Below are 27,989 nucleotides of genomic sequence, written 5' to 3'. Positions count from 1 at the left end.
TCACATAAAATCCTAACAAAATATATAAAAGTTTGTGCTCGTAAAAGCTTGAGGGACTGTGAGTCAGCTGTTTTTTTTTTTTTTTTTAACAGGCACAAGGACAAGGATCGTGACATAAATAACATCTTTATTAAATCATGTCAGGAAAAAAAGGACAATCACTCTTGCGCCTCATTCCATGCTCCTATTGAATAAAACACACATTTCTGATTTTGTAATATTTTGAATTTGTTAAATGGGGCTGAAATGCCAGATTCTTTTCTATATGCCTTCTTTTGGCAAATCTCCATTAGTGCATAGATGCCCTCAGATCCCTTTTCTTGGCTCCTCCCGTGTTTCTTTAGGGATCATCCTAATATCATAATGGACTCAACTGCTGACAAGAACTAATACAGACCCGACCTTGCTGCCTCTATTCTATTTGAGCATTGAAATTAGCTTCATGTCAAATATTTTTAAACATCTGAACAGTTTGTTCCTCTTAATACCAGGCAATCCTGGCGGAATTGAATTAAATTGAATCAAATTTTAACCAAGGAAGGGTCCAAAATGCATGAATAACAGATGCCATGAAAATGTTACATTTCTATTCAATGCTGTTGTTCGCAGCTTAATTCTTGAGCAAAAAATCCAAAACACCCTAATTTCTTGGATTTCTCTTTTAGAAACAGCCCGCAGAATGATCCACGACACATAAGTTCAAGTTAATTCACTAAAACGGGAAGCAAAGTATTGTTATTTTATATCTTTATATGTTTCTTCATGACTACCTACAGTATAAAATTGTTATTCTAAGTATACAGTACAATTTCCCTTTCACCTGTCACGGTGCAGCGGGTGACGCACCCCCCCCCTCTGGAGTCGCATCCATTCCTCTGGCCCAGAACTTTCCCCGTCATCAGAAAACATCGCCTCGTTATCGAGAGGTAGGCTGCGAGGTGAGACACGTGGACTTAAACAAACAGGAGCGGTTCCGGTGCGGGTGGTGCACCCTTCAAGTTCAGCGCGTTTGGAAAAGCGCAAAAAAAAAACCCCAGCTCTCCGCGTTGACGTCTCGACGGTCCTTTTTCCGAGGGTCATCCCACGTTGACGCCCAGGCCGACCTGCAGCTTGTCCCCTCTGTGATTCACAAAGGCTCCCATGATCAGGGTGGCAGGAAGCGGGGTCAGACGCTTCTCCAGCACACCTCCGATGATGCACCGGCTGTTGATCATACCTGGACACAAGGGCGTAAAAAAAAAAAAAGAAAGCTGATCCACTGCATTTGTTTGTTGTTTTTTTCCGCCGTACGTAACTTCAGTTATGAGCACCTTAGACTACCTCTAAAAACCATGTTGGCCTCTGGGAGTTCCATCTGGTACCCGAAGGACGTCGTGGTCTCCTGTGTCCTGGTGCTGGCTTCAAACTCCACCCCGACTTGGATCTGGCGACACAGATTCGACCCTTAGCGCGTTGCACACCAAACCTCGTAGTCAAGCTGTCCATGTCCGTACCTGTTTGTTGGCTCTGTGATAGTAGCTAGCATGGGCGCCCCCTTTGCCGGCGTTGAGGGTTGCGACCCAGTTTGGTCCTGCGAGGCGGCGAGGGCGAAATAAAAAGAGACAATGAAAATAAGATAAGCAAAGATGCTTTACGCGAATGCACAACTCCTCCACAGATAGTGGTGGAAATGTTTAAAAAGACTAAATTCAAATCTTTAATTGTAGGTAGATAATCTCACAATGAAAAATAATCAGAGAAATAAAAACAAAAGAAAAGTTGGGTCACTTTTAGAAAGAATCCCACATTAAGAAATAATGTTTTAACAATATCACAGCAGCGACAGATACTGTCATCCTTAAAATTCCCGTGAAATAAATTGAACTGTAGCAATTGATTTTCCCAATGAAATCACAGTTTTGTAGGTGGACGACAGTTTCTATTCGGGACATTAATTTATATGCCACATCCTGTGGCATATAAAATAATAATAATAATTTATAGCAGCTGGCCACTAGGCCAGAGGAGAACCCATATTTCTTTTGCCACTATGAACAGTGAGAATAATGGTAGTAAAGGTAAAAGCTCCTCTAAAGCTCGCTGTTAGAGAGCTGCAGCAGTGAGGGGCATCATCTTTTGTAACTAATTCTGCTTCCATCACAAATATAAACGTGTCGAGATGAGACCTTGACCTTTTCGGTAGCAAACTCTTGGGCCTGTTTCGCTTCCAAACGGCTTTTGAGGCCTGTTAGTTGTGATCAGCATCATATACATCAGTTGTATAATATAAGGACATTTTGTGTATAAATTGGGTGGAATTGACCAAAAAAAACCCCAAAAAATGCTCATCGTTGGGTCTTGATGCAGGACGATTCAAAACAATGAACACAGAAATGTTCATTGTTTTTTATTCCACATGTAAATCCACCTTCCTTAGAGGCCATACTAGTCAACAGTTTTCAATCCCATAGAAAACATGTGAGGTAATTTGAGGTAAAAAAAAAAAAAAAAGAGCATAAGAAAGGATGTAGAGAGATTATTCAGAGAGAATTGGTCAAACATATTGGCCTATATATTGTCCAACCTGGTGAAATGTCATAGGGTAAGACTCGGTATTGGAAAAAAAGGGGGAATTGTGCAAAGGACTAACAGCTAGGCTGCCAATAAAAAAGTGGAGGATGCTCACTGGAGTACTGTCCCGCCAGAGTCAGAATTCCTCCTTCTTCTGCTCGTCCTCTGTGGTACACCAGCTCCCCTCCCAGCACCAGGCCGGACGTCACACTCTGCAGGAAGTGTGCCACCAGGATGACTGCACGCAAGACGCATACAATAAAAATGTCAAAGAAAGACATTAAAAAAAGAAAACTTGAAAGAAAATGAGCAAATTGCCAAGTTTGACATAAAACTGACACATCTGAACATTTGTCTACATCAGGGGTTCCCAAAGTGTGTGTGTGTGTGTGTGTGTGGGGGGGGGGGGGGGGGGGGGGGGGTCGGGAACATCCGGGGAGATTATTCGGTGCTGATGTGCTAAAAAGATTTTGCATTCTTATTTGTGACACCGGTACTAAAGTATAACTTTAAAAGGGGCTCAACATTCCTGAGGCAGCACTTTTTTTGTAAGTAGCATGTTTTAATTAACATGCTACTTTATTCTCATAATATTAGCTCTTGATTCTCGTAATATTATAACTTCATTCTCATATCCCCCCCAACCCAAAAAAAAGAAACAATCCTACGCACCAAAAGTGGGTCACCGGTCTCTGGCACTGCTATTTTCAGCTGAAACATTTGGGAACCCCTGGTGTTCATCACTAAGCAAATCTTTTAATGCATTTATTTATTTATTTTTACATGCTGACAGGATGTTTTTAGTACACAGAGGCGTCGTTTCTCACCCGACTCTCTGAGAATGTCTGGGTTGGCCACTGTCACAGCAGCAGTGAAGTCGCTCCCTCTGTACTCGGTTTCAAACTGCCACGTTACGAACTGAGACTGCTGGCTCTGAAATGCAGTTCAGACTGTGAGCTGCGGCCAATTAACCTGACCCCAGCCAGCTGAATTTCATTCCGCTTAGCTCCGCCTAGCTTCACTCACATCCATCTGGGACATCTTCCATAAAGAGTGATTTCTTCAACCAATTTTATTGTCCAGCCAATCAGGACGCAGGGCTGGAGTTTCATAGATGTGACATAGTGGAGACGCGACCGTGACGTGAGAATGTTTTGATTCAGACAATAATGGCGGCTCGCATTGAGGAAGCAAGCGTTAGCATTGATGCTGCTATTTCTTCCGTGTTGTCCAATCTACCTAATATTGTTTAATTAAAAGAACATCAGAGAACGGCTCTGAAGGCTTTTGTTGGTGGAAACGATGTTTTCGCCCTTCTCCCAACCGGATTTGGCAAGTTTTGTTTTTCGGGGCGCGCCCGTGGCAGAGATGTTAGCGCAAACCATATTAGGAGGCCTTTAATCCTCGATGCGGTCGGCCCGGTATCGACTCCGACCCGCGGCGCTTTGCCGCCTGTCTTCCACTCTCTTCCTGTCAGCTCACTGTCAATAAAACACGTGCCACTAGAGCAGCAAACAAAAAAAATAAAAATAAAAGTTTAGTTTTTTCCTGCGTCGCTCTCATCAGCATCACGGGTTGGCTTCGGTGTGAGTGGTTGAAATATCACGTCGATAAAGATGACAGACAAGTGGCTTATCCAATCATATGCAAGGATTTTTGATAAGGCCCAGCCTCCAATAAAGGCAATTCCTATGGAGAGGTCCCAGATGGATGTGAGTGGAGCTAGGCGGAGCAAAATACATCTGGCTAGAGTCAAGTTAGCGGCCAATACCTCCTTTTTTTTAAAAAAAAAAGGAGGATCAGGCTTATACGCCTACCGCGCATGAGATTGACTTAAATGGCTACGAAAGACAATAAGAAGCTCACCTGGAATACTGTTCTGGCTCGAACACGCTCGGTGAGATGAAGGAGAGCGTGAGCGTTCAGACTACCTGACGAGTCCATCTCACCGATCAACGCCGGGGCGTCCTAAAGTTGGAAAAGACAAGGAACGTTTTCTTTTCTTTCCCATTATTACTTCTGAAAATCAGGTTGACAAAACAAGGGTTATATGTCAAGTCAAAGCTTTATACTTGTCCAGAATTAAACCTCCAGAGTTTCCCGCCTAATCTTCTGCCATTGTTATATAAAGTTTTACAATTACTCTTTTTCAGACCTCTCCACTCTGGATGGATGGATGGATGGATGGATGGATGGATGGATGGATGGATGGACGGACGGATGGATGGATGGATGGATGGATGAAATACTTTTTTGTCCCCAGTTTATTTAAAAACTGATGTAGTAAACATACTTCTTGGGTTGGTTATTCTTAATATTCAGATTTAATCAGGTTAAAATAAAGCAGGCTATAAAGACTGGAAATATTAATGTATTGAGATACTCTGCAGTACATTCTGTTTCCACACTTATCCTGACCTGAAAAAACAAAATCCATATTTCTCTAAATCTTTCAAGACTGAGCAGGAACCCTGAAAAGCAGTGATAATTCAGCTGTCTGATGATTTGCGTCAAACCTTGTCCTTGCTGTAGTCGTCTGACTGCAGATGCTCCACGTGGAACCGATAGTAGGAAGGACTTACAGCACTGAGGTGCAGAGTATGGCTAACCTGCAAACAGACCCATCGCTTTAGTCAAAGATAAAACGTAGCGTCTTAATGTATGAGAAGTAAACAGAAATGGGTCACCTTAAAAAAGCTGCTCAAAGTTTTATTGATTATCATCTTGACACCCTCAATCTGATGAGGAAAAACATCTGATGGACGAAAAAGAAAAAAGAAACATAAATATCATATTAAAAAATGCCCTGATTTTATTCCACATGATGGCACAACCTCAAATTTCAGAATATGTTACTGGGATTTTATTTATTTTTTTAATGGAAATCTGAAAATTTCTGTTTCAATTTGTATTTTCCCCCTTTTAATCTGACGCGCCTAAATAACCAGTTGTCAGCAATAGTCAGCAAATTCTTTTTTCTTTTTTTTTTTTTTCCCAGTGTCCTGTCTAGCAATGTGGCAATAAGAATTGATATCTTAATGCCAAATAGAGCTCGACAGATTTTACTTTCACAAGTGGAGCAAACACCTTTGGCCATAATGCTCCACTTGATTTGTGCATGTAAATAGCTTTATTGTGATTCCTGCAGGGAGAATTTCAAATTATATGGACACTACAATGGGAAAGTAGGAGAGTAAAAGAAAAACAAGAAGAGAAAAAAAAAGGAAAGAAGAGGTGAAAGAAAGAAGAGATAAAAGGAGGAGAATGATAAAATTCTTAAATGGAGTCCACCTGTGCAAAATTTGATCTCAGTATAAGTCCAGCTGCTCTGTGAGGGCCTCAGAGGTTTGTTAGAAAACATTAGCGAACCCCTGAAGCACCATGAAGACCAAGGAACACCGCAGGCAGTGTCAGGGAGAAAGTAGTGGAGAGCTTTAAAGCTGGGCTAGGTTAGAAAACGCAAACATCTAACATGATAATGTGCAAAGTAGGAAACACCTGCAAACCCACGAAGATCTACCCAAACTTAAAGGCACAGCAAGGAGAGTATTAACAGAGGCAGGCAAGAGGCCCGTGGTAACTCTGGAGGAGCTGCAGGGATCCACAGCTCAGGTGGCAGAATCTGTGCTCAGGACAACTATTAACTATGCACGCTAAAATTATAGCCTATATGGAGGTGTGGGATAAAGGAGAAGTAAAGGAAAAAAGACACAAAGTAGTCCCGTCTGAAAGGAAAAAAAGCAGGCCTGCACAAAAAAAAAAAAAAAGTTTTCCATGTTCAATGAGAAAATATCTGAACTTTTTTGGCACTGCACCTTGAAGTCGCCATTCACAAACAGACAAAAGGTAATAGCACCGTTATGCTGCCACTGGAGTGGGGGTACACCTTCCAGCATCATCATACAGTATGAGGCAAGACGCGTATCTCATGCAATCCCAAATAAATGTAATTAAAGTTTAGCTTTTAATGTAATAAAATGGGGAATGAATACTTTTGCCGGGGACCGTAAGGCGTAGTTGGCCCTTCACAAATCTTGTTTATGTCACCGGAGAGCTACCTTTGCAGCTCCTGTGAAGGGAGTGAAAGCTGCCAGGGTTGGGTAGTCGCCCATCTCTCCTCTCCCAGCGTGGTGGCCGGTCCCAGTGGGCAGGATGTGCATCCCAGCGAGAGGGAAGAGGGTCCTTGGAGAAGGGCCAGTTCTGATGGCCCGGATTGGAAGACAAAGCCAGAACACTGCCCATGTGGGCACAATGCTTCCTGAAGGAGACAAGAAGCACACGTATGACACGTTAGTTTGCACGCCTGCCGCCTGTGCAGACAGGTTTACAATGCTGCAGTCAGGATCATCCTGCATGTGGGCAAGACAAGAAAAGCAAAAACACAGTAGAGAATAATGTTATATATTAAAAATCTAAATTGATTAACAGGGGATTTAAACAGCAGCCGCTGTTGTGAGTGTGACGGAGAAGTGACGTTTCCATGACCAAGTGCAGCAATCCCGTTAGCTAGCATGACCTTAGCATCAATCAAAAACCGGCATGTAGGTGAATGCTGTTTAAATAGAAATTCCTAATGCGATCGGGGGTTACCTTAAAATCCCGAGCGAAACTGGGAGCCGCGCATCAGAAACACTGTCAGGGGGTATTTTCTGCCTAAACGAACGACTCACTCATAAAATAAATAAAAAATAACATGCGAACTGATGCTGCAGATCAAGTGATGCTGCAGACCGCTTGCTCCCTGTTCGGGATGATGATGATGCTGTGCGTCGCTCCCGCAAAATCCTTCCCTGCATACTTACAGCGATAAACACCGCGGCTGGTTGCTGGCGCATCTGTACGCAGCAACAGGGCAACGGCGTCTATTTTTCTATTTTGTTATTATTATTTGTTAGAACGTGATTTGCTGTTTATGGGATGTTGGGAGCTCGGGGAAAAAATTGCGTAACGTCACCGGCGAGTTGTTTCTCGCCGGACAACTGTGTGTGCGACACCAGCGTTGCAGCGTTGGTTGCCACAGGTGACTCGGGTAGGTTGGGAGAAGCAGCACATCGTCGCCGGAGGAGTGCAGGGAGGTCATTTGTTTATCTCTGGACTGCGGCGAAACTAGCTTCTAATCAAAGCGTGTCGGCTTTAGATGCGGAAAGGCGGCAGGTTGAAGTGAAATATGCGGCTCCAGAGTCCTCGTCGGACCGCTCAGCTGTAGGAAGGACGGCGGTGTCGGTCGCTTGTCGTCGTCTCATTATTTCTGTCTCAGAGCAGATAAAAAAAAATAAAAAATAAAATCTAAAATAATTTCAGGGCAACTTGTTGGTTGGGGGGGGATTTGGATTGGAAATCACGCGCGTGTCTGACATGCCACCTTCACGGTCCGTTCTGCTGGTGGGAGAGGGGAACTTCTCCTTCTCCTCCTCGGTGTGTAAGCTGCAGCCGGAATCGGGGAGCAGCGTGACGGCCACCTGCCTGCAGCATCAGGAGGAGGCACTGCGACACGAAGGGGCAGCCGCCAACATCCAGGCCATCAAGGACTCAGGTAGCGCCACGTATGACGGTCCGTCCGCCTGCCGCGATTCGTCGTGTTTTTTTTTTGCGCTCTTGGTGATCGCTTCTCCACGTCCTCGTTTGTCACTCAGGAGGCACCGTCCTGTTCGAGGTGGACTGCACGAGGCTGGGGGAGTGCGCCTTGCTCAAGGGCCGCGTGTTTGACCGGGTGGTGTTCAACTTCCCCCACTGCGGGAGGAAGAGCGGGGTGAAGAAGAACAGAGAGCTTCTCAAAAACTTCTTCCTTAGGTATAACAGCATCATGCCGTCATCTGATCTTCACATGTCCTGATAACCTGAAGTCAGCAGAGTTCACAGTCTGACCAAAAAAATAATTATTATCTAAAACTAAAAAGGAAACCTAATGAGAATTTATTACACATATATTTTATGGAGGTTGGGGTTTGTAGATGCAGGAAGAGATGGATTGATAGAGGGATGAATGAAAGGACTGGTGGGTAAATTAATAGATTAATGGACAAACGAATGAATGGATGAATAGATAAATGAACAGACGGATGGCCTGTTTCAGGCAGTAGGGCTAACATTTCTGGAAAACAGAAATGTTACACACCCTTATTTAGCTTTTCCAAAACATATTCAGACTTTAAAAACACGTGAAATTCAAGACTTAACTAAATGGCATAAATGAGAAATAACCTCATGACTATTTCTCTTCACCTGTTTTCTTTTTTTAGATGAAATCTATAAGACATGGTTCAGTAACGACACATACAGAAAATAATTTTCTCAACGAGATTTTTGTCAAAAGTGTATATATATATATATATATATATATATATATATATATATATATATATATATATGTATGTATATATGTTAGTGTTTTCCTCCTTTTTAAAATCCTTATGAAGGCTGATCAGCTGATTCGATCTGAAATGTGTAATCAGGCACAGATAACTTTAATCTCTCTAATTTGTGTGGGTTATTTAACTGTTTTGTAAACATAGTGACATTTTCCTTCTGTTTTTTTTTCCTAAAAGTACAAACCTACACTTATTGTTTAGAGAAAGCAAAAACAAAAACCTATTGTGAAGTTATTCAAATCTAGCCTCAGGTGCTCTAAGACGCAGAGCAGATTCTGAACCTTCTGGCCCACGTGACACGGAAGACGCTGTAGGTAGAGGAAAACTAACCCTGCATGACATCTTGAACACGCCACGGTGACGTAAAAACACCAGGCTTTACGGTTGGGAAGCTTCTCGGAGTTTACTAGAAGATGGATGGAGATAGATACAGGGCGGTTCTGCGGCTTGAGAGCCTTACGACAGGATGATAACCCTAAACACGCAAGCGCAGCTTCACTGAGCTGCTTAAATTAAAGCGTGTTCGTGTGTTAGACTGACCCCAAACTAAAAGCTCGGGCCGAGGTCCGGCTGAGATTTAAAAATTCACGCTCTCCATCCAGTCATCCTGACTGAGCTTGACCTTTTCAATAAAAAGTAAAAAAAAACAAAAGCAACTGGACTTGTTTTCCGTAGTTGAAGACTTTCGCTTCCTCTCCAGGAAGCTTCCTCAATTCAAAAAGTCTGGAGTAATGCGCAGTAACAAGCATTATACTACTGCCCAACAAAGGCCTTGTAATGGCTTAGATAACATGCAAATTCAACTGAAACAGGTCCACCCCTTAGTAATGGGCGGTCGTTGAAGTCATTAAGCCAGGAGATTGAACCGAAACTGGTCCACTCCTCTGTAACGAGGAGTCGTTAGGGTTGTTATTGGCCTGTCTTAAAGGAAAGTTGTTTTGATCACCCATATGAGGGTGAGAGAGTTGTTTTGGGCAGTAGTATAAAGCTTGTTACTCCACATTACTCCAGACTTTTTGAATTGAGAAAGCTTCCTGGAGAGGAAGAGAAACGTCTTCAACTACGGAAAACAAGTCCAGTTGCTTTGTTTTTTACTTTTTTTGGAATGACCATGACCTGGATAAATGAGAATCTTCACAAGCATGAGCTTGACCTTGTTTTTGCAAAGGCTAACTGGGAAAACCTGTAGATGTGCAAAACTGGTGGTGACGTCGCCCAAAATACTTGAATGTAAATGGTGGCTCTACAAAGTGTTGACTCAGGAAGCCTGAATAAAAAAAAAGATATTTTTTTTTAGATATTTAGTTTTGTGTCAACAATAGTGTAGGAGCCATTTTTCCTTTCCTGTGTTTATCGCCAGCAGGGGGCGTATTTCATTTTGAGTTCTGAGTGTCTGAATGGGGATGGGGTTATTTAAGGTCAACCATGATTGTGTTCAGGTGTTGTTAATGGGAAGAGGTAACAGTTTTCTACTGTGCTTGGTTTGGATTGAAGTGGAATGTTGGTGGATCTAAATGGAAACAATAAGAAAATGGACATTGTTCTGATAATAAATGACTTTCTAATAAGTCAAACTGAAGATCGGCCTGGCGAATCTTAATCGAGCGCACGTAAAACCAACGCCTTTCAGAAACAACAACCAGTAGCCTAAAATAGAGGATTTTAGCTGCTACAAATAGACAACGGTTATACACCACTTCATGTTGCTCAATCATGATTAAAATACATAAAGTTTAAGGTCGTGACGTGACCAGACATGTAAAAAGCTCAACGGTGCGAGTTCGTCGCTCCTCCAGGTCCGAGTCCCCAAGACCCTGCAGAGGATGTCTGACTTGAACGATTTGTTTTCCTCCTTCCAGCTGCGTCGAGGTCCTGGCCGAGGACGGGGAGGTCCACGTCTCCCTGTGCAACGGGCAGGGCGGGACCCCGGCGGACCGGCCCAAGCGCGAGTGGCACAACAGCTGGCAGGTGAGCGCCATGGCGGCCGAGGCTCACCTCGTCCTGAGCGCCGTGCGTCCGTTCGAAAGCGACAGCCTCCCGAGCTACAAGGCCACCGGATACAGGTAAGGCGCCATGGTGAGTGTTGCAGTGCAGGACGGCGCTCCTCTGCGTGCTCTTTGGTGGGGGGGGGGGGGGGGGGGGTCCGGCGATGTTTAACCGGGGTGCCGCTGTCGTGCAGGAGCCAGGATAAGGGCTTTCATGTGGAGAAAGCCCTGCTGCACGTGTTTTCACGCAGCGCCCCCTACACTCCGGCCCAGACGCTTCAGATGGAGGAGCTGCTTGAGGGGGAGAAGGTCCACTACAACATCCCAGCTGAGCTCAGCGACTACGCATTCAGGTACCGGAGCTAAGAGCCTGCCGTGACGAGGGGGATGGGGATAAACAAGCAACTGGGGCTCACCGCCTCTCTGTGTCTCCTCAGGAGGTTCCTGCGCTCAGATTCCGTCCATCCCGTCAAGCTGGTGCAGGACTTCCTCCTGGAGGGGCTCTCAGAAAGGCGGCCGGTCTCCATGAAGGAAGAACCTCTCCCCATCCTGACGTCGGCCAAGCGGCTGCGGGCGTGCCGCCACGCCGTCGACGAGTCGCAGTGCTACTGGATCCGTCCGCTCCAGAAAGAGGTCGCCTCGCAGGTTCACGGGACCGACGCGCCTCGCCCCAGCACAGAGGCGACTTCGGCGCCCGCCAAGGCGGACAAGGCGAGGAGCAATGCTAGTCTGGAAGCGGACGGGGGTGTCTACACGCTGCGTCCGTCGCTAATTCCTCAGCTGGAGGAGCTCCGGATAAGCAAAGAGGATATTGCTGACGGCGCCCAGCCTGGGGAGGAAGTCGGTACCAGTTCTGAGGTGGCGGGTGACGAGGAGGGAGAAGCCTGTGAGGGCTGTAACGGGACCTCCAGCTCGCTGTTTGGGGTCAGCGGGGTGGTGTTCAGGAGCGTACCCATCAGCCTTTGGGCTCTGCCTGCCTTCCATGAGCTTCTCCTCTCGGGTGTTTTCCCTTTGGAGAGTGAGCCAATTAAATTGATATCACACGAGCTGGAAAGGCTCCTCTCCCCCTATGGGGTCTCCATAGCTACCGACGAGGCAGGCCCGCATCTGATGGCTCAGCCGATGGGTTCGATCGGTAGGGTGTTTGCGAGCGACGCGGCCGACGGCCACGTCACGGTCGGCGCGTCTCTAAATTTAGACCTCCTGGCTGTTCTCCTGTTCTCTCTCCCCGACTGGCGGCTGCTTTGGTCTCACGACCCGCGCTTCTCCGAGCAGTTCTCCCTCCGACCGCCACCGGGGACGTCCTTCCAGCCGTTCTCGCTGTACCCCGAGTCCTTCAGCTTCGACGTCAGCTTCTGGACGGGACCGGCGTGGGAGGAGAGAAGGTTCCACGCGGCCGTCCGAGAGGCCAGCCGCGGCACCGTGGAGCACGTGAGACTGATCGACACGTTCTCGCACCCCGACCTGAGTCAGACCAGCTACTGCTACAGACTCGTCTACCACTCGCACACGCACGCCCTGTCGCACACGCAGGCCCTGAGGTTTCACAAGCAGCTGGAGGTTTTACTCACCGCTCGTCTGCAGGTCATAATCAGGTAGCACCTCACGCAAACCGCTGGAGGCCTTCAGACTACAGTGTGCTCTGATCCGGGAGGAGAACCGACCAGAATATCTAGAGTCAAACGTTTACAGTGCTTGGAACCGTGGCTGTTGTGTTTTGCTTTTGAAACGTGACTGAAACCATCATGTGTATTTTTGTGTTATAATTGTGCAATAAACCCATTATTGAAACGGTATTTTATCTGCTGGAAATTATTATTACAATTAAGGGAATGATGGTGATATCTATAGTGCTTTATTTTTCACATGTCAAAATAATAAAAATATGAAGCAACACATTTTTTATAAATACTACTTCCAATAATAATTATTATTAAGAGAAATAATAAATGAATAATAATGACTAGAGGGAGAAGATAATTATCATGTTTATACAAGATAATTATCACGTTTATACAAGATAATTATCACGTTTTTACAAGATAATTATCACGTTTTTACGAGATAATTATCATGTTTATACAAGATAAGTAGCAAAAACAATATTTTCTCCAGTGGCAGCATTACGCTTCCGTAAGAATGAAACAAATTGTCAAATATGTGTATATAGGAATGGAAAAAAGAAAGCAAAACCTTATCTCTCTCACTCCTCTGCTTATTACCATTAGTCATGAGTTCCTGTTTATTTCCTATAAAGTAAGATGAGTGGATAAACAAATGGCCATAGGAAAAAAAAAATAGCGTTTGAGCTATACAAAATATGGAAAATAACATAAAATGTCCTAAACCCAAATACATTTCCTAGAACTAATTATTCACAAATGCAAATTTTCAACAACAGGTTGGTTTATTGAGTCTAATAACCCCTAATCCCTGATTGTACTAGACGTAAATTCCTTTTTTAATGACGGAAATCCACATTTCTGAAAGTACAGCAAAATACCATTTTGCTTTATTACTGGATCAAATCACAATATACATCCTACAAAATGATGTCAGATGTATTAAAATGTGAGTAGAGATGCAATGGCTGTTTAAAAACATGGGTTAAACTGTGGGAAAGGCTTCTTTCAGTTGACCCACTTTTTTTTGTTGCTACTGTTTAAAGAAGGGTAATGTTATAGATTATCAGCGCAGAAGATTCAAAATGATTTGCTGTTAACATAAATCCTAGAAGATGTTTCAGTGAAAAAGCACAAAACAATTTGATAGGCTTTTTTTTATCTCTACGATTCCAAAATTGGGAAAGCTTTCTGGATGGGAAGCAAAACGTCTTCAAACTTCGAAAAAGTCTTTTTTTGTTGTTGTTGTTATTTTTTTTTATTTTTTATTTTTTTTTTTGTAATGATTATAACCTGGATGACTGAGAATCTTCACCAGCAATCTATATTAGTTGTTGCACTACTGCCACCTTGTGAAGCAACATCGTTTCTGCAGTCTCCTGAGATGACAAAGAACCCCTTCTGTCCTGTCCGCTGCTAATATAGTCTTTAATGTTTTCTTTTTTTGCATTACACCTGAATGTGTCCTTAAACCACGCTGCAACCATTCTTTCTCTTTACACTGTGCCAATTATTTTTATTTTAAGAAACCATTAGATTTAGCGGCATTGCGAAACGTGTTCAGTTCTGCAGTGAAGTTGTAAGATATCCATCGCACTTAAAGGTTTATTTATTACTGTTAAAAAACCTGTGCTTCCCGTAAATGAATTCACAATAGCTGCAAGATGTTTTAATTCTTTCTCAAACGTGTAAACGTTAAATCACATGATCAGAATACTCATCACTACATTTAACTTATAGGAGCTTCAGATCCAGCCTTGTAAAACGGAGATGCGGTAAACTATTGTGATTTATATTATGGTGTAACCATTATTATTGCTACCCAGAAGGATTAGTCGTCCCTTCCTCTCAGTTTGCCATTTTTTGTTTGTATGTATGTATGTATGTATGTATGTATGTATGTATGTATGTATGTATGTATGTATGTATGTATGTATGTATGTTTGCCATTTTTTGTATGTATGTTTATATGTATGTTTTTTTATTTAGTTTTTTTTTTTTTTACCAAGCTGAGATTGTGCCTTGCATTTTAATGATAATGTGTTTCTTTCTTTTTTCCTTTTTTACTTTCAAATGTACCTGACAAGTATAATACAAGTGGGTAAATGAAGTACAGCAATATTTCACAATATATAACAATTTTAAACATGCACTGAAGAAAAAAAATACTGCTTTGTCTGCTTGGTATGTGTGAGTTGATGACATATCAAGAGGTGCAACCTGATCGGCTGACATTAGTAAACACTTTTGGTGGATGATCGACTTTTGGTGGAGTTTGACACAGATTCCAAGCATCCAAGTTTCAGGTCAGTTGCAGAGGGTTCAGCCTCACACATGAGGTTGAAATGATCATGAAATGTGGTTCTATAGGTGACAGACCATATTTTAAAGTGACTATAAATCATTTACAGAAAAATCTGAATAGCAGCTTGAAGTAGCTCTTTTTTCTGAAGTCAATAATGTAGGAAAGCAATACTTTTCAATTGTAGGGCCTTTGTGTAATAATAGGTTAATTGGCCTTTTTCCCCTGCCTATATTATAATATAAGTAAATAATATATAGAATAAATAAATAATATAAGGAAATTGTTGGAACTATGCAGAACTAACTAAAAAAATCAAAGAAGGAAGTGTTTTCTGGCACACTGTTGAAAATAGCACAAATAACTACAACAAACTAATTCCTGAATAAACAAAGCGAATAAATAGCTCCTTGTGTCATGAGTTGTGTATATTATTATTGCACTAAATATATACTCTATGACTTTATATATTATAATAAACATATTGTGCAATCTGTGGTGTATTAATTAATAAACTAATATTAAAAAACACTATATTCTTGTTCGTTACATTAATATTAATGTTAAAGGGCTGCTACACAACGTCGATGAGAAGAAGACACGAGATTTTGGGTATCTAGGCAACGGGAGCTGTCCATAACCGAACGGAGGCGAAAATGACCGAAGCGCCACTCGGCGGAGCAGCGCTCGCGAAACATGGCGGCCAAGGCGCTCCGGCAGCGAGCCAGACGAGGCAGCAGACAAGATGCGAACAACGTGAACGTCCCAGCCGAGGCACGGCCGACGAAAGAAGAGAAAGCCGGCGATGAAAGCAAAACAGCAGAGACCCGGCAAGAGTGAGTGTGAGCCCGAGGAGGCATGACTGCGCGGCGCTGCGAAGCTCCAGCCCTGGACTGACTGACAGCTAGCTTAGCAAGCTAGCTACTCCATAGCAAGTTCCACAATAACAAAGCGGTAAAAAGACGTTTGGCTGGGTCCGCTGGACAATCAATGAGACTGTCTGCTCACAGCAATATAAACCCAATATAAAGTTAATTATAACACCGCTCCGCCTTGTGGATCTGTGAGGAGGAGGAGGTTCACCTGATCAGGTCCATTCATTCTCCCTAGATGGTCCGAGAGATTTTTATACAGACAGTGACAGCTTTTCGGCGTCAACTCCTTCACTTCATGTCATATAAGCGACCAGTGTTTGTTTTTTTTTCTTTGTTTTTTTTTCTCTGCCTCGCTAAATCAGTCTTAAAGAAATGTTTGACAGCTGCATGCGATGACGTGTCTTAATACTAGTAAAGTGACACGAGGATGAGCTGGGCTGGATCCGACTCGTTTAATCTGGTCTGGGCAAACAGAGAAACTCTCCCAGACACGAAGAAGAACATCGATCATGTCCTCCTAACACACAGGAACAGATCGAGACATTTCAAACGTGCACACTTTCCTAGTAGGAATAATCAGGCACGTTGTTTAGTCCTAGGAAGTAGGCTTCTAGAAATAAAAATATTACCTAGACATGCAGGATTAGGCTTATTTGCAGGCACAACAAACCAGTATTAGAAAATATATTTTACTGCTGCCTCTGCTGACCGACTTACTCTATGTGTCTGGGCAAGAGGCAGGTTGAGATGTTCCTCTTTTAATCTTGAATAAAAACAGCATGGCATCCAGATTCCATGGGGTTTAAACAGCCATTAACACAAAAATGCGTAGCGTGATGTCGACGCTTGCTTTACAGCGAAATCAAACCATTATTCCAGCTGCTGCTAAAATAAGCAAACTTTTACTCTGTTACAGTGACGATACTGCTATTTATAATACGTATGTTTGTATTCTGACATTGATAGATATAGATATAAGCAAAACAAAAAATAAAAGTTGGAATAAACGCTCAATTTTAGAGATTGGGAGTAAAAAGTCTATGGTTCTTTTTTTTTTTTCAGCCGGCTGCCCGCCGGGGCGCAGCAACAGGTGTGCGCTTGTGTGATGTATATGTTGCATGTTTAATTTCTTCAGCCGAAAAAAAAGAGCCCTGAGCTTTGAATGTTTAAAAAGCTTGTGAACTGCTGCAGCGCGTGCCTTTGAGCACTACGGATGCGAACTGTAAACGAGTACCAAAGCAACGATGTCTTCCTCTCTGGTGACAGGCCGATAAGTCGCGGAGGGCAGGTCTGGGCTCCAGAAGGGTCGACGGCATTCAAATGTCTCCTCTCTGCACGCTTCTGTGCCGCCTTGCTGAGCAACATCTCAGACTGTGACGAGACGTTTAACTACTGGGAGCCTGTGAGTACCGCTCTCTGCCAGAAACGCCGCTGTCCTCTCGTCGGCAGCGCTGATAACGAGTTGCCTCCAAAAACCCCGTCTGCTCCGTTTCAGCCGTTTATGTCGTGTTTCCACAGATGCACTTTCTCTTGTACGGGACAGGAATGCAAACGTGGGAATATTCCCCGCTGTACGCCATCAGGTCCTACGCTTACCTGTGGCTACACGCGCTTCCTGCCTGTTTGCACGCCCACGTCCTGCAGACTAACAAGGTAAATATTCCAAGTTTGTAATTTCAGACATGAAGAGTTTTATTTTATTTATTTATTTTTGTCATGATAAGTCATCTATTAGCTCCTGACCAGCTTTCCTGCTCTATCAGAACAATGTTCTCAAGAACTTTCTTTTTTTTAAGTTGTGAATTTCTCATGTAAAAACACACGCTCTGTTGCAGATCCTGCTCCGTGATTAAAAGCTTGTGTTATGATTGTGTTCCAGGTGTTGGTGTTCTACTTTGTGCGCTGTGTGTTAGCGTTCTGCTGCTGTGTGTGTGAACTCTATTTTTACAAGTGAGTTTCCCCCCCAAATCCAATTGGGCTATATAGCACTGTTTAATTAACATTAAAGTTTTACACTGCCTGGTTAAAAAATAAATACACAAAGTCAGCACCCGGACATAACTGAGCAGAGCGATCCCGCGGTGATATAAAAATAATATTTTTTTTTTTTTATGTCGCCTCGCTGGGACTGATCCCGTGAGGAGCTTCTCGTTCCTTTAGAGCGATGCCTTCCTAAGATGAGGTTCCTACTGGAGGTCAGGGAAAACGGACATGAGGAGGGCAAATGATGACCTGATGGAATATTTCTGTTAGAATTTGAATGAAATGAAATAATATAGCAATAAATGTTGTAAATTATTTAAAAGAAAATCTCTTTAGGGTCTAATATTAGCAGTTTGCACAATCGGCAAAGTTCGTTAGCTTTACTAACGGTAAACAGCGATCTCTGTGAGTATTTATTAGACCCTGTAAATCTTAATTTAAGGTTTTTCCTAAGGCTGCCAACATTTCCACATCCTGTATGTTCACTGGGGGCAAAGACTGAAAGTCTGTCCTACTTTCCTTTTGTCCTTTTGGGTCCTTCCTCCCTTTCCTCGTCTCTTTTTTCCCTTCCATTCACCCGTCTCTCCTTCCTTCCTTCCTTGTGTCATTTGATCCTTCCTTCCTTTCCCGCGTCGTCCCCTCCTCTGTGTTCTCATCTTTCTTTATATGGTTCTCCTTCTCTCCTTTCTTGTGTTCTTCCCTCCATTGTGTCTCTCCATATTGAAAGTCTAAAAATAAAAGAATATCACATATACCATAGATTGTGAGGGTTATTTTTTTTGTATTTAGAATTTAAGATGGGTGAAAACGACTAACAACTTTAATAAGCAGCAAAGCCTTAGAGAAAGAGGAAAACAAAAATAAACATCTCATAGTGGGGTCAGAAGTGAAACCGTTTTCAGTTTTTAAAGCAGCGTGAAGGTCGGCTGAGTCCAGATTGACACCGGTCCAGAGCGACGTGTGCCTCTGATGCTGGAGATGCTGATCATTACGAGGCTGTGGCAGGATTGTTGGGAATGCGTTTCGTTCAGTCAGGTTTGGGTTCAGCAACACTAGGAAGCCCAGAAACGGAGCTGATATGTCAATCTGAAGGCTTTCACGGTACAAAGAAACAAGATCCTCTTTGAATTCTACCGATCTAAGGTCACTTCTGTGAGTTAAATGCGTAAAACGTTCTGGTTGTGGATAACACCGCACACCACAGATGTCACAATTACATTATTGATTAAAAAAACCCAAAAAAAGAACATCATGACATAAAGTGAAGCGTGCGAAAAAAACTTAAGTACGTCCCAAGACTGCTTGATATGTACAAAATACGTGAAGAGCTTCAGTTTAAACTTTTATTTTCGCATTGACGTACGGCAGGGGCTTATTACAAGACAGCAGCTGGAAATGACTGTGTCTAAATGTTTAAAAACGACTTCAGGAAGCATCTGAGATCAGGCTGATTGGTCATTTATCTCTAAAGGATCAGTCAGATCCTTTATCAAAACTAGATGTTTAGATGAAGGGTCATAGTTCTCAGAAATGAGAAACTTGCACTGCAAAAAGGGAACCAAAAGTAAGTGAAAATTTCTTGAAATTAGTATATTTTTCTTTGATTTGAGGAGTTAAATAAGATTATTTGCCAATTGAATGAGCATTTTTACCCCTAAAATAAGATAATTAGATATCCTGCACTTGAAATAAGATGATGAACATGAATTGCTCTTATTTTAAGTGCAAGAATCTTATTCCACTGGCAAATAGTCTTAATTACCTGCTCTAATTAAGAAAAAATGCACTGATTTCAAGAAAACTTCACTTTTTGCAGTGTGGAATCACAGCTGAAAGCTTTCTATTGTGTGACCTGTTTTATTAGGTTTATGTTTTTTGGCCGGGCAGTGTTTGAATGCGTTGTATTGTTGTGTGTGTGGAGTCGAAGTAAAGCATCTGGTGTGTCTGTTTGCTGCAACACAGGGCAGTTTGTAAGAAGTTTGGTTTGCATGTGGGGCGTCTGATGTTGGCGTTCCTTGTCCTGAGCACGGGGATGTTCTGCTCCTCGGCAGGTTGGTCCCATCTCTTCCTGGCTTGTCGGGTTTTATTGTTCGATCTTTGCATTTTGTTAAAATGACTTGCTATGGACACTTAAAAGCTAAAAGTTTAAATGTCCTCTCTGACTTCTCAACAAGAACCGGGCAGTGGGTGTTTAGCTTTTGAGGAACGTCTCAGGTTCTGTGGTAATCCCACAACGTACAATGACACAGAACTTTTAATTAAAACCTAATTCAATTACACCTCAGTCTTTGTGATATATTTGGCTGCAAACTGTTCAGAATGGGAATAAAAAGGTATTTTTTCCTTAAGAAAGGAATATTAAAAAAAATTCCTGAATGTTCCTGATTTCTTCAGAAATTCCTGAAAAGTTGATGTGTTGCTTTTTTTTCTTTTCCTTAATGGTGGTTCCCCCCAGGCATCACTATGTCATTAAGCACTTATAGTTGAACAAGTTTAAGACAGTTTACTCATTCCCTAATTCCTTAATTTTGCTTCTGTAGGCTCTGATGGCTGTAATTCAGTTGGAGTTTGTTTATTCAAACAGAGAGGATTCAGTCGTCTCCAGGCACTTTAACAAAGCAAATTTATATACAGCAACATATATTCTGTTCAAAACAGTCATGTAGACAGACTAAAGGACAGTTACACGTGTTCCAGTTTGATCATAGCTATAAAACAATGCGGTCCAGCTCAGTTTATTATCCCTATTTGTGAAACATTTTCTGTCTAAGTAAAGCCAGCAGATTGCATCGAGTCACCGACTTGGCAGCAATCCCTCTTCCTGATCGAGTACATGGTGACAGCAGACAGTTGATTGCATCGGGTCGTTAACTTGGCAGCTATTCCTTATACTGAGCATGCATAGGATAGCTAAACAGGAAACAACCTCTGATTAATATTCTCAGAGTGCTCTGCATCTTTGACAGCATTTGCTCAGCCCCCCCCCCCCCCTCATCGTTCTTATTTTTTATTGTTTTTGTTTTATCTCCTCAGCTTTTCTGCCTTCCTCCTTCTCCATGTACACAACCCTGATCGCCATGACGGGGTGGTTTCAGGACTCCACCCCGATAGCTGTTATGGGCGTGGCTGCAGGTGGAATCATTGGATGGCCATTTTCTGCCCTCATTGGGTAAGACTGAATTAAAACAAATTGTCTTTCTTTTTTTTTTTCTTTTTTGTACTAAAATCCACAATAGCTTGTAGTTTAGGGCTTTTTTGTAGTGCTGCTTTGTTAATAATCGTCTCTGCAGGTTTCCGATTGCGTTCGACCTGCTGGTGATAAAGAGAGAGTGGAAAAGTTTCCTGATCTGGTGTGCTCTCGCTTTGCTTCTGCTGCTGGTGAGAATATTCGCTGTTTTGTAAATGGGGGTGGGCCTGTGTCGTATCGTTTTATCGTTATCGTGAAATGTTTTTTATCATGATAACAATTTGGGTTTATCTTGACGACAATAAATTACGATTAAAACCCCAAAAACTGCCATTATTGTCAGGATTTTGGTTTCTTGAGAGCATCAGTAAATGTCAATATGTTAAAAAAATATAATTAAAGGCAGTTACTACGTGTAGTTTAGTGATAAAAATCACTTCTTTATGTAACTAGTGTCCTGATGAAAAATATTTTTAATTTTGTTTTAATACGTTATATGTTACATTATTAAATGTGTTTTTATTGGGGATAGTATTTGTGTTTATTGGGCTATATGCAGTCACAGCCACACAGTTACTTATAAAAGACTTCAAGAAGCATGAAGTAAATAGTCTTTTATCATCACTTTTATCATTATCACAGTAGTACCACAATATATTGTGATAAAATTTAAAGTCCACACTGCAAAAACCAAACTAAAAATATGTAAAATTTTCTTAAAATTAAGGTATTTGTCTTTAATTTGAGCAGGTAAATAAGATGATCTGCCAATGGAATAAGATTTTTTCACTTAAGATAGGAACAATTCATCTCCATCATCTTATTTTAAGTGCAGGATGTCTAATTATCTTATTTTAGGGGTCATAATACTCGTTCCATTGGTAATGATCTTATTTAACTGCTCAAATCTAGGACAAAAACACTCATTTTTAAGAACACTTTAGTTATTTTGATATCCGTTTTTTCCAGTGCATATCACCCACCTCGTTATAAAATGAATTGAAATTTCGAAATAATAATCTGTTAATCACTGCCACGGCTGATGTTTCTGTCCAAGAGTGAAATGAGAGGAAGGAGATTTTGTTTTTAGGTCATATAGAAAATTACACAACAGACACTTTTTCATTACTCATTATTAACTGTGTTCTTAACGCAAGAACTATGTACATTTGGTTTCTTCTTCTTCCTGTTCGTGTTTTCCAGGTCCCTCTGGTGGTGGTGGACTCCTTCTTTTACGGCAAACTCGTGATCGCTCCACTCAATATCCTGCTTTACAATGTCTTTTCAGAGCACGGGCCTGACCTTTATGGTAATCTGCACGAGCACGTCTTAATCATGTCTCCTGTTCTTAATCACATTGCTTTAAAAATTAAATACACAATCAAATTATATAGCTTTGGAGAACATCCTTATTATTTTAATAGCGGCTTTACGTAGTCTGATGCTTTTTTTTGTGAGAAATGTGGCTCGTTGTTTCGTGCCATGATTCATGTTACCACATTTGTAACGGCAGCATCGGAGCAGTTTAGTGGGGTGAAAAAGCTTTGGGCTTCTGCACTGCAACTTGTTAGTGTGAAGGCAAGAAATGCCACAATCCATTAAATAAATGAGGCAGAAATATTTTTATATATGATAATTTAGATGGGATGGACTCCCCCTCTCGCACATTGACCGCTGGAGATAGGCACCAGCCCACCCCTGTGACTCTGCGTGAAAAAGCGGGTATAAGGAATAGATGGATGGCCAAAATATTATTTTTATTTTTTTAAATTATTTTTTAACGTTTTTTACGGCACTAGTGGCACGTTTTTTGTACAGGGGTACCTGGAGAGAACCCATGTATGCACAGGGAGAACATGCAAACTCCAAGCGGAAAGATCCCAGACCGGGATTTGAACTCAGGACCTTCTAGCTGCAATGCCATAGTGCTACCGCCAAGCATCCCTGCAGAAAAGATAATATTTTTAAGAAAATGGGAATCTAGCATAATTATTTCAATTTATTTGTTTTTACATTTCCCTTTCATTTCAGACTATAGAGCGAATAACAAAACAACCAATTCTAGACAATAAGACTGTAGATTAACCTGAACTGTCTCTGGGACTCACTAAATGAACTCCTAACGTCTCATTGGTTAACCGGCAGAGCAATTCAGGATGGCCCTATGAGGCAGGACAGTGAAAGAATTATGTAATACATACCTATTTAACTTAAAATGAATTCAGATAGCAACTATTAATGTCCACATTCAATTATTTAAATAAAATTATCTATGAAGTTCTATTTAAAATAATCCTAAAGATTTGACAGCTTTATTAGATTGTGGAACTGATCACATTGTTTTTTTTAAATCACTGGAGAAAAACAACAACAACACAGTGCAAACATTAGTTCACAGATACCATATGCTGCAAAATGTAATATGTTTAGTTAAGATTTGTTTATTCTTAAATGTAGTTGATTCATACAAGACGATCGATTCCTTAACAATATTTCTTGTATCAAAAGGCAGTTTTGAGCCATACTCTGTGCGATTTCTGTGATGTTTGACCCCGTTGGTGTCACTCTGCTCTCAGGTACAGAGCCGTGGCCATTTTACTTCGTTAACGGAGTCCTGAACTTCAACCTGGTGTTTGTTTTGGCGCTGTTTTCCCTGCCGCTCACCGCGCTCATGGAGACGCTGTTGCACAGGTTCAATGGTGAGGCTTTTTCTCTGTCTACGGTAACGAGGCACAGCTTAGGTTCTGTCACCTGCTTTTGTCTTGGTTACCAGATATTAATGTTTATACTGAGAAGAGCATTACACAAGGATGGTTTTTGTAACAACATCTCACTTTTACGCATCAGAAATTTACCCGTCCTCTGATGCTATCTGCACATTAGTTCCTGTCAGTTTAGGCATATTTAAAACGTTTCGCTCGGCTCAAGTAGGGCCGGGCGATAAATCAATTTAATCGATTCATTCGAATTTACACTTTATTAAAATAAAAAGTTCGAAAAATTGGGACTTTGTTTTCAAATGGACTCATTGGGCTTCCATGAAGAGAACAGCGTATTATACTGAATATATGTTTACGAAAATATGTTCTATTGTAAACAGGAATAAGACGAGGCACTTCAATTTATTAATTTACTTATTTTTTTTAGTTAATTTAAATTTACACGAACGAAGTGGAGCCTGTTCTTAGCTCATTTTGTAATACTGCTGGGAGCAAACATTTTTGTTATATTCTCATTCCTTACAATGGCACGGCCGCCATCTTCTTTTACGAGCGCGTTTCACGGCTTGTGTTTGGTTGCTCTCTGAATTCAGGTACCTAGCGGATGAAATGCTTGAAATAAAAACAAGTTTTTAAAACAATTTATTTAATTTCTTTTTGTGAAATGAAATGGAGGGGGGGGGAGGAAATCGATTAATCGGAGTTGGTAAATTATTTTTAAGCCATATCGTCCAGCCCTAGATTCTAGTGTTTGCCTGTATTTGTAATCACATTTGATATAACAGTGCGCCGGTTTTGTTCTTCTGCAGTTCAGAACCTGGGCCGCCCGTACTGGCTAACCCTTTCCCCCATGTATCTGTGGATGCTGGTTTTCTTCACTAGACCTCATAAAGAGGAACGTTTTCTCTTCCCCATCTACCCGCTCATCTGCCTCAGTGGGGCAGTAGCGCTCTCTTCTTTACAGGTATGGGTTCCCTTTTTGAAAGTGTATGCCACTGGTTTCATCTTCTGAACACGACAGGGGCAGATAAAGTATATATCATCCCTTCCCCCCCCCAGAAATGCTACCACTTCCTGTTCCAGCGATACCGACTGGAGCACTACACGGTTTCCTCCAACTGGCTGGCCCTGAGCGCTGTTGTTGCCTTCACGGTGCTGTCACTGTCTCGCTCCGTTGCCCTCTTCAGAGGTTCGTGCACGCACAGTCCTGCCTCTCGCTAAGCAGCGGTGCTGATAGCAGAATTCAATGTAAGGTACCGTCCTGTTTTACCTTGTGTTTACAGGCTACCACGCGCCGCTGGACCTGTACCCAGAGTTTCACCGTATTGCCAAGGATCCAACGCTGCACTCAGTGCCCAGTGGCAGACCGGTCAGTGTGTGTGTTGGCAAAGAGTGGTACCGCTTCCCAAGCAGCTTCCTTCTGCCTCACAAGTTAGTAACCAGTAGTTATAGGGAGTTTTTTTTTTAATCTATTGAAGCTTGTTTTGTATCGACAGATGTGATTGTGAGAAAGAGTTTTAACAGCTTTAAAGCCTGACACAGGTAATTGTGAGGAAAGTTCACATAAAAAAAGGGGGGAAAAAAGAAAATCTTCTTGGTTGCTTTAAAAAATATAAATGTCAGGCATTCAAAATATTCTCTGTATCATAATTGATGCGTTAGACTAAAAACTACATTTTCCTCGTGTCTTCTGCATTTTTATATAGCGTGTGTAAAATGTATTCATTTGTATGTTGTAAATGGTATGTTCAGAAATTTACTGACTTTGTTGAAGAGGTCTCAGAAATATTTGTATCAGAAATGATACATTTGGAGTTATAAGGTTATAAGGTCCTTTTCAAATGACTGAAGGAAAACAGAAGAACATGACATGAACAATAAACTATTAAGGGTGGTTGTTGGAGATGTACCAAAAGCATAAATAATAATAATAATAATACTACTACTACTACTACTACTACGACTACTACTACTACTACTACTACTACTACTACTACTACTACTACTACTACTACTAATAATAATAATAATAATAATAATAATAATAATAATAATAATAATAATAATAATAATAATTTCCTTAGATAGGACATTTGTTTGACCAATCTATATAATCTGACCCAATCTGTATAATCTGATTGAATTTGACTTTGGAAAGTGCCTTGAGATGACATGTATCATGAATTGGCGCTATATAAATAAAGTAGAATTGAATTGAATTAATATCCATGTATCAAAAATAGTATGGAAAAAATCTACAGGAATTTCCGTATTATATTCCCTGTTCTATTGTCAACAATTTCACTCGTCCATTAATCTAAACTTTCATCCATCCATCGGATCCATGCGTTAGTGAATCGTCCGTCTAGTGGCCCATCTGTCCCGCTCTGAGCTCTGCAGAAATATCTTGTCCAATTTCATGGTAAAGCTTCGCACTTTTAGGTTTTAAATGTAACACATACTGAGAAATCTGAGTCTAGAACAGTAAGTGACGATGTGACAGATGTGCAGGAACCTTGATATTAGTTTTTATTTTTTTATTTTTCAGTCCTTGTTCCTGAGCTTTCTGTATAATTAGCTAATTTATGGCTCTCTTTGTTTGAATTTGTTTAGCTGTGTAATCTTGTAATCCCTGCTTGTGCAGTTTTGCTGCCAATTCCTATATTTTCAATGAATGTTCATTACTATCCAAAACAGTTTTTACATGGACATAAAAGGCATAAAGTTGCTTTTGTTTCTGTACATTTAAAAAAAAAAAAAGAGAGATTGGATGCATCTTATCTTTCTATTAAAAGTGTGATGTTTTTCTTTTCTGCAGCTGGCAGCTGCACTTCATTCAGTCTGAGTTTAAGGGGCAGCTTCCCCAGCCGTACGCCTCTGGGCCTCAGGCCACGCAACTCATTCCGGCCCATATGAACGACCAGAACCTGGAGGAGCCATCCAGATATGTGAGCCCCTCTGGCGTTAATGTTTGCCGTTTCCTGGCTGTCATTTGAACTCATCTGTGAAATCCCCCCCTTTGTGCAGGTAGATATAAAACAGTGCCACTACCTGGTGGATTTGGAGACGGACGAGGAAACGCCACTTGAGCCTCGTTACTCGACCAATAAAGAAGAGTGGACGGTCATTGCTTATAAGCCTTTCCTTCAAGCTTCAAGGTCTTTTGACGAATCGAACCTGTGTTGTGCTTCAGTGTTTACAAAAAGCTGAGAGATGGAAGCATGTTTTACCAACACCTTTCTTTTTTTTCTCTGTCAGGTCCTCCCCTCTCTTCAGAGCCTTCTACGTCCCGTTCATATCGGACCATCACACCACCTACAGGCGGTACGTGATCTTGAAAGCGCGGCGGCAAAAGCAGCCTCGTAAGCGGGCCCACGGCTGACATTCGGGTCTCATCCTGCCCCCCCCCCCCCCCCCCCCTACCGAGTTTAAGAAAACCCTAACTAAGAGTCGGCGGCATCTGTTCCAAGCAGCCGGCACTTGTGTGTGAGCGTGCATGTGGTCTGTTTCATGAAATGTGGGAATTAGCGGACCCTTTAAAGATGCTATGTCTGCTTTGGGGTGAAATGAATGTGAGGACATGTTGTGTGTGTGGAGATTTGACTGCCAATCATCAGCTGGGCTTTGTTTTCTACTTTTTTTCTGTTTGTATATTAATGTCTTAAAGGCATAAGCAAAAACAGGATTTTACTGTCAATCAACCTTGAAGAGGCACAACAACAACAAAAAAATCCAAGTGTTTTCTTTTTATGCTCTACTTGAAAATGTGGCCTGAATTGAAGCATTCCTCTGAACGTTTGATGAGATGTAATGTAAATGAGGGTGTGTCGTTAACAGGGTTCCTCCACGGTCTTGAAAAGTATGGTCTTCCTTCCTCCCCTTTTCCTTTCTTCCTAGGACCTTTTGCCCTTGCTACAGTCTTTTTCTGCTTTAAACAATCCCTTTCTTTCCATTCTTCCTTCCCTACAGTGTCTGCTTTTTGCAGGTCCCATTTTTTTAAAGTGTGACCACTGCAGAGAGTTCTACCATAAATTCATGGTAAAGTTTCCCTTTTGCATTTTCAAACGTGGCCAAAACGTTGACGGAAAAATAAATCTAGAGATGTAAGCCTGGAAAAGTGTTGAATTTTGAAATGAGAAGTATGGAAGGAACCCTGCGTTAATTTAAGTTGTGAATAATGTGAATAAATTCATGCTGGAGTGTGAGAGCAACTCTCGTTTTCTCGTTCTTTCTAAACATTAATGATGACTTGGAGATGACACGAGTAGTTCGTTTCTAATCTCATTTTATTGAAACATTTTCTCACGTAGCAAACATACAAACGCCTCTTAACTTGCAGGACAGTTGTCAACACATTCTGAGTAATAAAAACGAAGATGCATTTCGTCATTCCCTTT

At 41.8% G+C, this 27,989-nt stretch overlaps 2 protein-coding genes across 3 annotated transcripts; one reads left to right on the top strand and one right to left on the bottom strand.

The window, feature by feature from the left end:
• Window positions 1-110: 110 nt before the first annotated feature.
• On the bottom strand, window positions 111-7,414 carry si:dkey-71l1.1 (Porin3_Tom40 domain-containing protein). 2 transcript variants are annotated; one of them, XM_036143113.1, is made up of 10 exons: window positions 7,353-7,414; window positions 6,609-6,808; window positions 5,238-5,305; window positions 5,067-5,159; window positions 4,417-4,518; window positions 3,378-3,483; window positions 2,666-2,788; window positions 1,494-1,570; window positions 1,311-1,423; window positions 111-1,216 (listed from the first exon to the last, which is right to left on the bottom strand). In XM_036143113.1, exons 2-10 carry the CDS (start codon window positions 6,790-6,792, stop codon window positions 817-819), a joined length of 1,266 nt encoding a protein of 421 aa, XP_035999006.1. In that variant the 5' UTR covers window positions 6,793-6,808; window positions 7,353-7,414; the 3' UTR covers window positions 111-816. The 2 variants fall into 2 exon arrangements, with proteins under 2 accessions (XP_035999006.1, XP_035999005.1); XM_036143112.1 differs by lacking the exon at window positions 7,353-7,414 and adding an exon at window positions 7,141-7,325.
• Window positions 7,415-7,525: 111 nt separating this feature from the next.
• alg9 (ALG9 alpha-1,2-mannosyltransferase) lies at window positions 7,526-27,797 on the top strand. The gene is made up of 21 exons (XM_021312167.2): window positions 7,526-8,083; window positions 8,184-8,340; window positions 10,778-10,981; window positions 11,098-11,256; window positions 11,341-12,501; window positions 13,132-13,159; window positions 15,494-15,663; window positions 16,969-17,104; window positions 17,221-17,355; window positions 17,582-17,652; window positions 19,648-19,736; window positions 20,719-20,854; window positions 20,976-21,063; window positions 22,076-22,181; window positions 23,449-23,571; window positions 24,402-24,556; window positions 24,652-24,781; window positions 24,876-25,023; window positions 26,411-26,540; window positions 26,620-26,750; window positions 26,851-27,797. The coding sequence occupies exons 1-21, from the start codon at window positions 7,906-7,908 to the stop codon at window positions 26,972-26,974; spliced, it is 3,759 nt and encodes a 1,252-aa protein (XP_021167842.2). The 5' UTR covers window positions 7,526-7,905; the 3' UTR covers window positions 26,975-27,797.
• The last annotated feature ends 192 nt before the right edge of the window (window positions 27,798-27,989 follow it).

This window comes from Fundulus heteroclitus, chromosome 11 (genome assembly GCF_011125445.2).
Source record: "Fundulus heteroclitus isolate FHET01 chromosome 11, MU-UCD_Fhet_4.1, whole genome shotgun sequence".
NCBI classification, from domain to species: Eukaryota; Metazoa; Chordata; class Actinopteri; order Cyprinodontiformes; family Fundulidae; genus Fundulus; species Fundulus heteroclitus.
The sequence above is the reverse complement of the archived record's forward strand: the minus strand, read 5'-3'. Positions and strand labels throughout refer to the sequence as shown.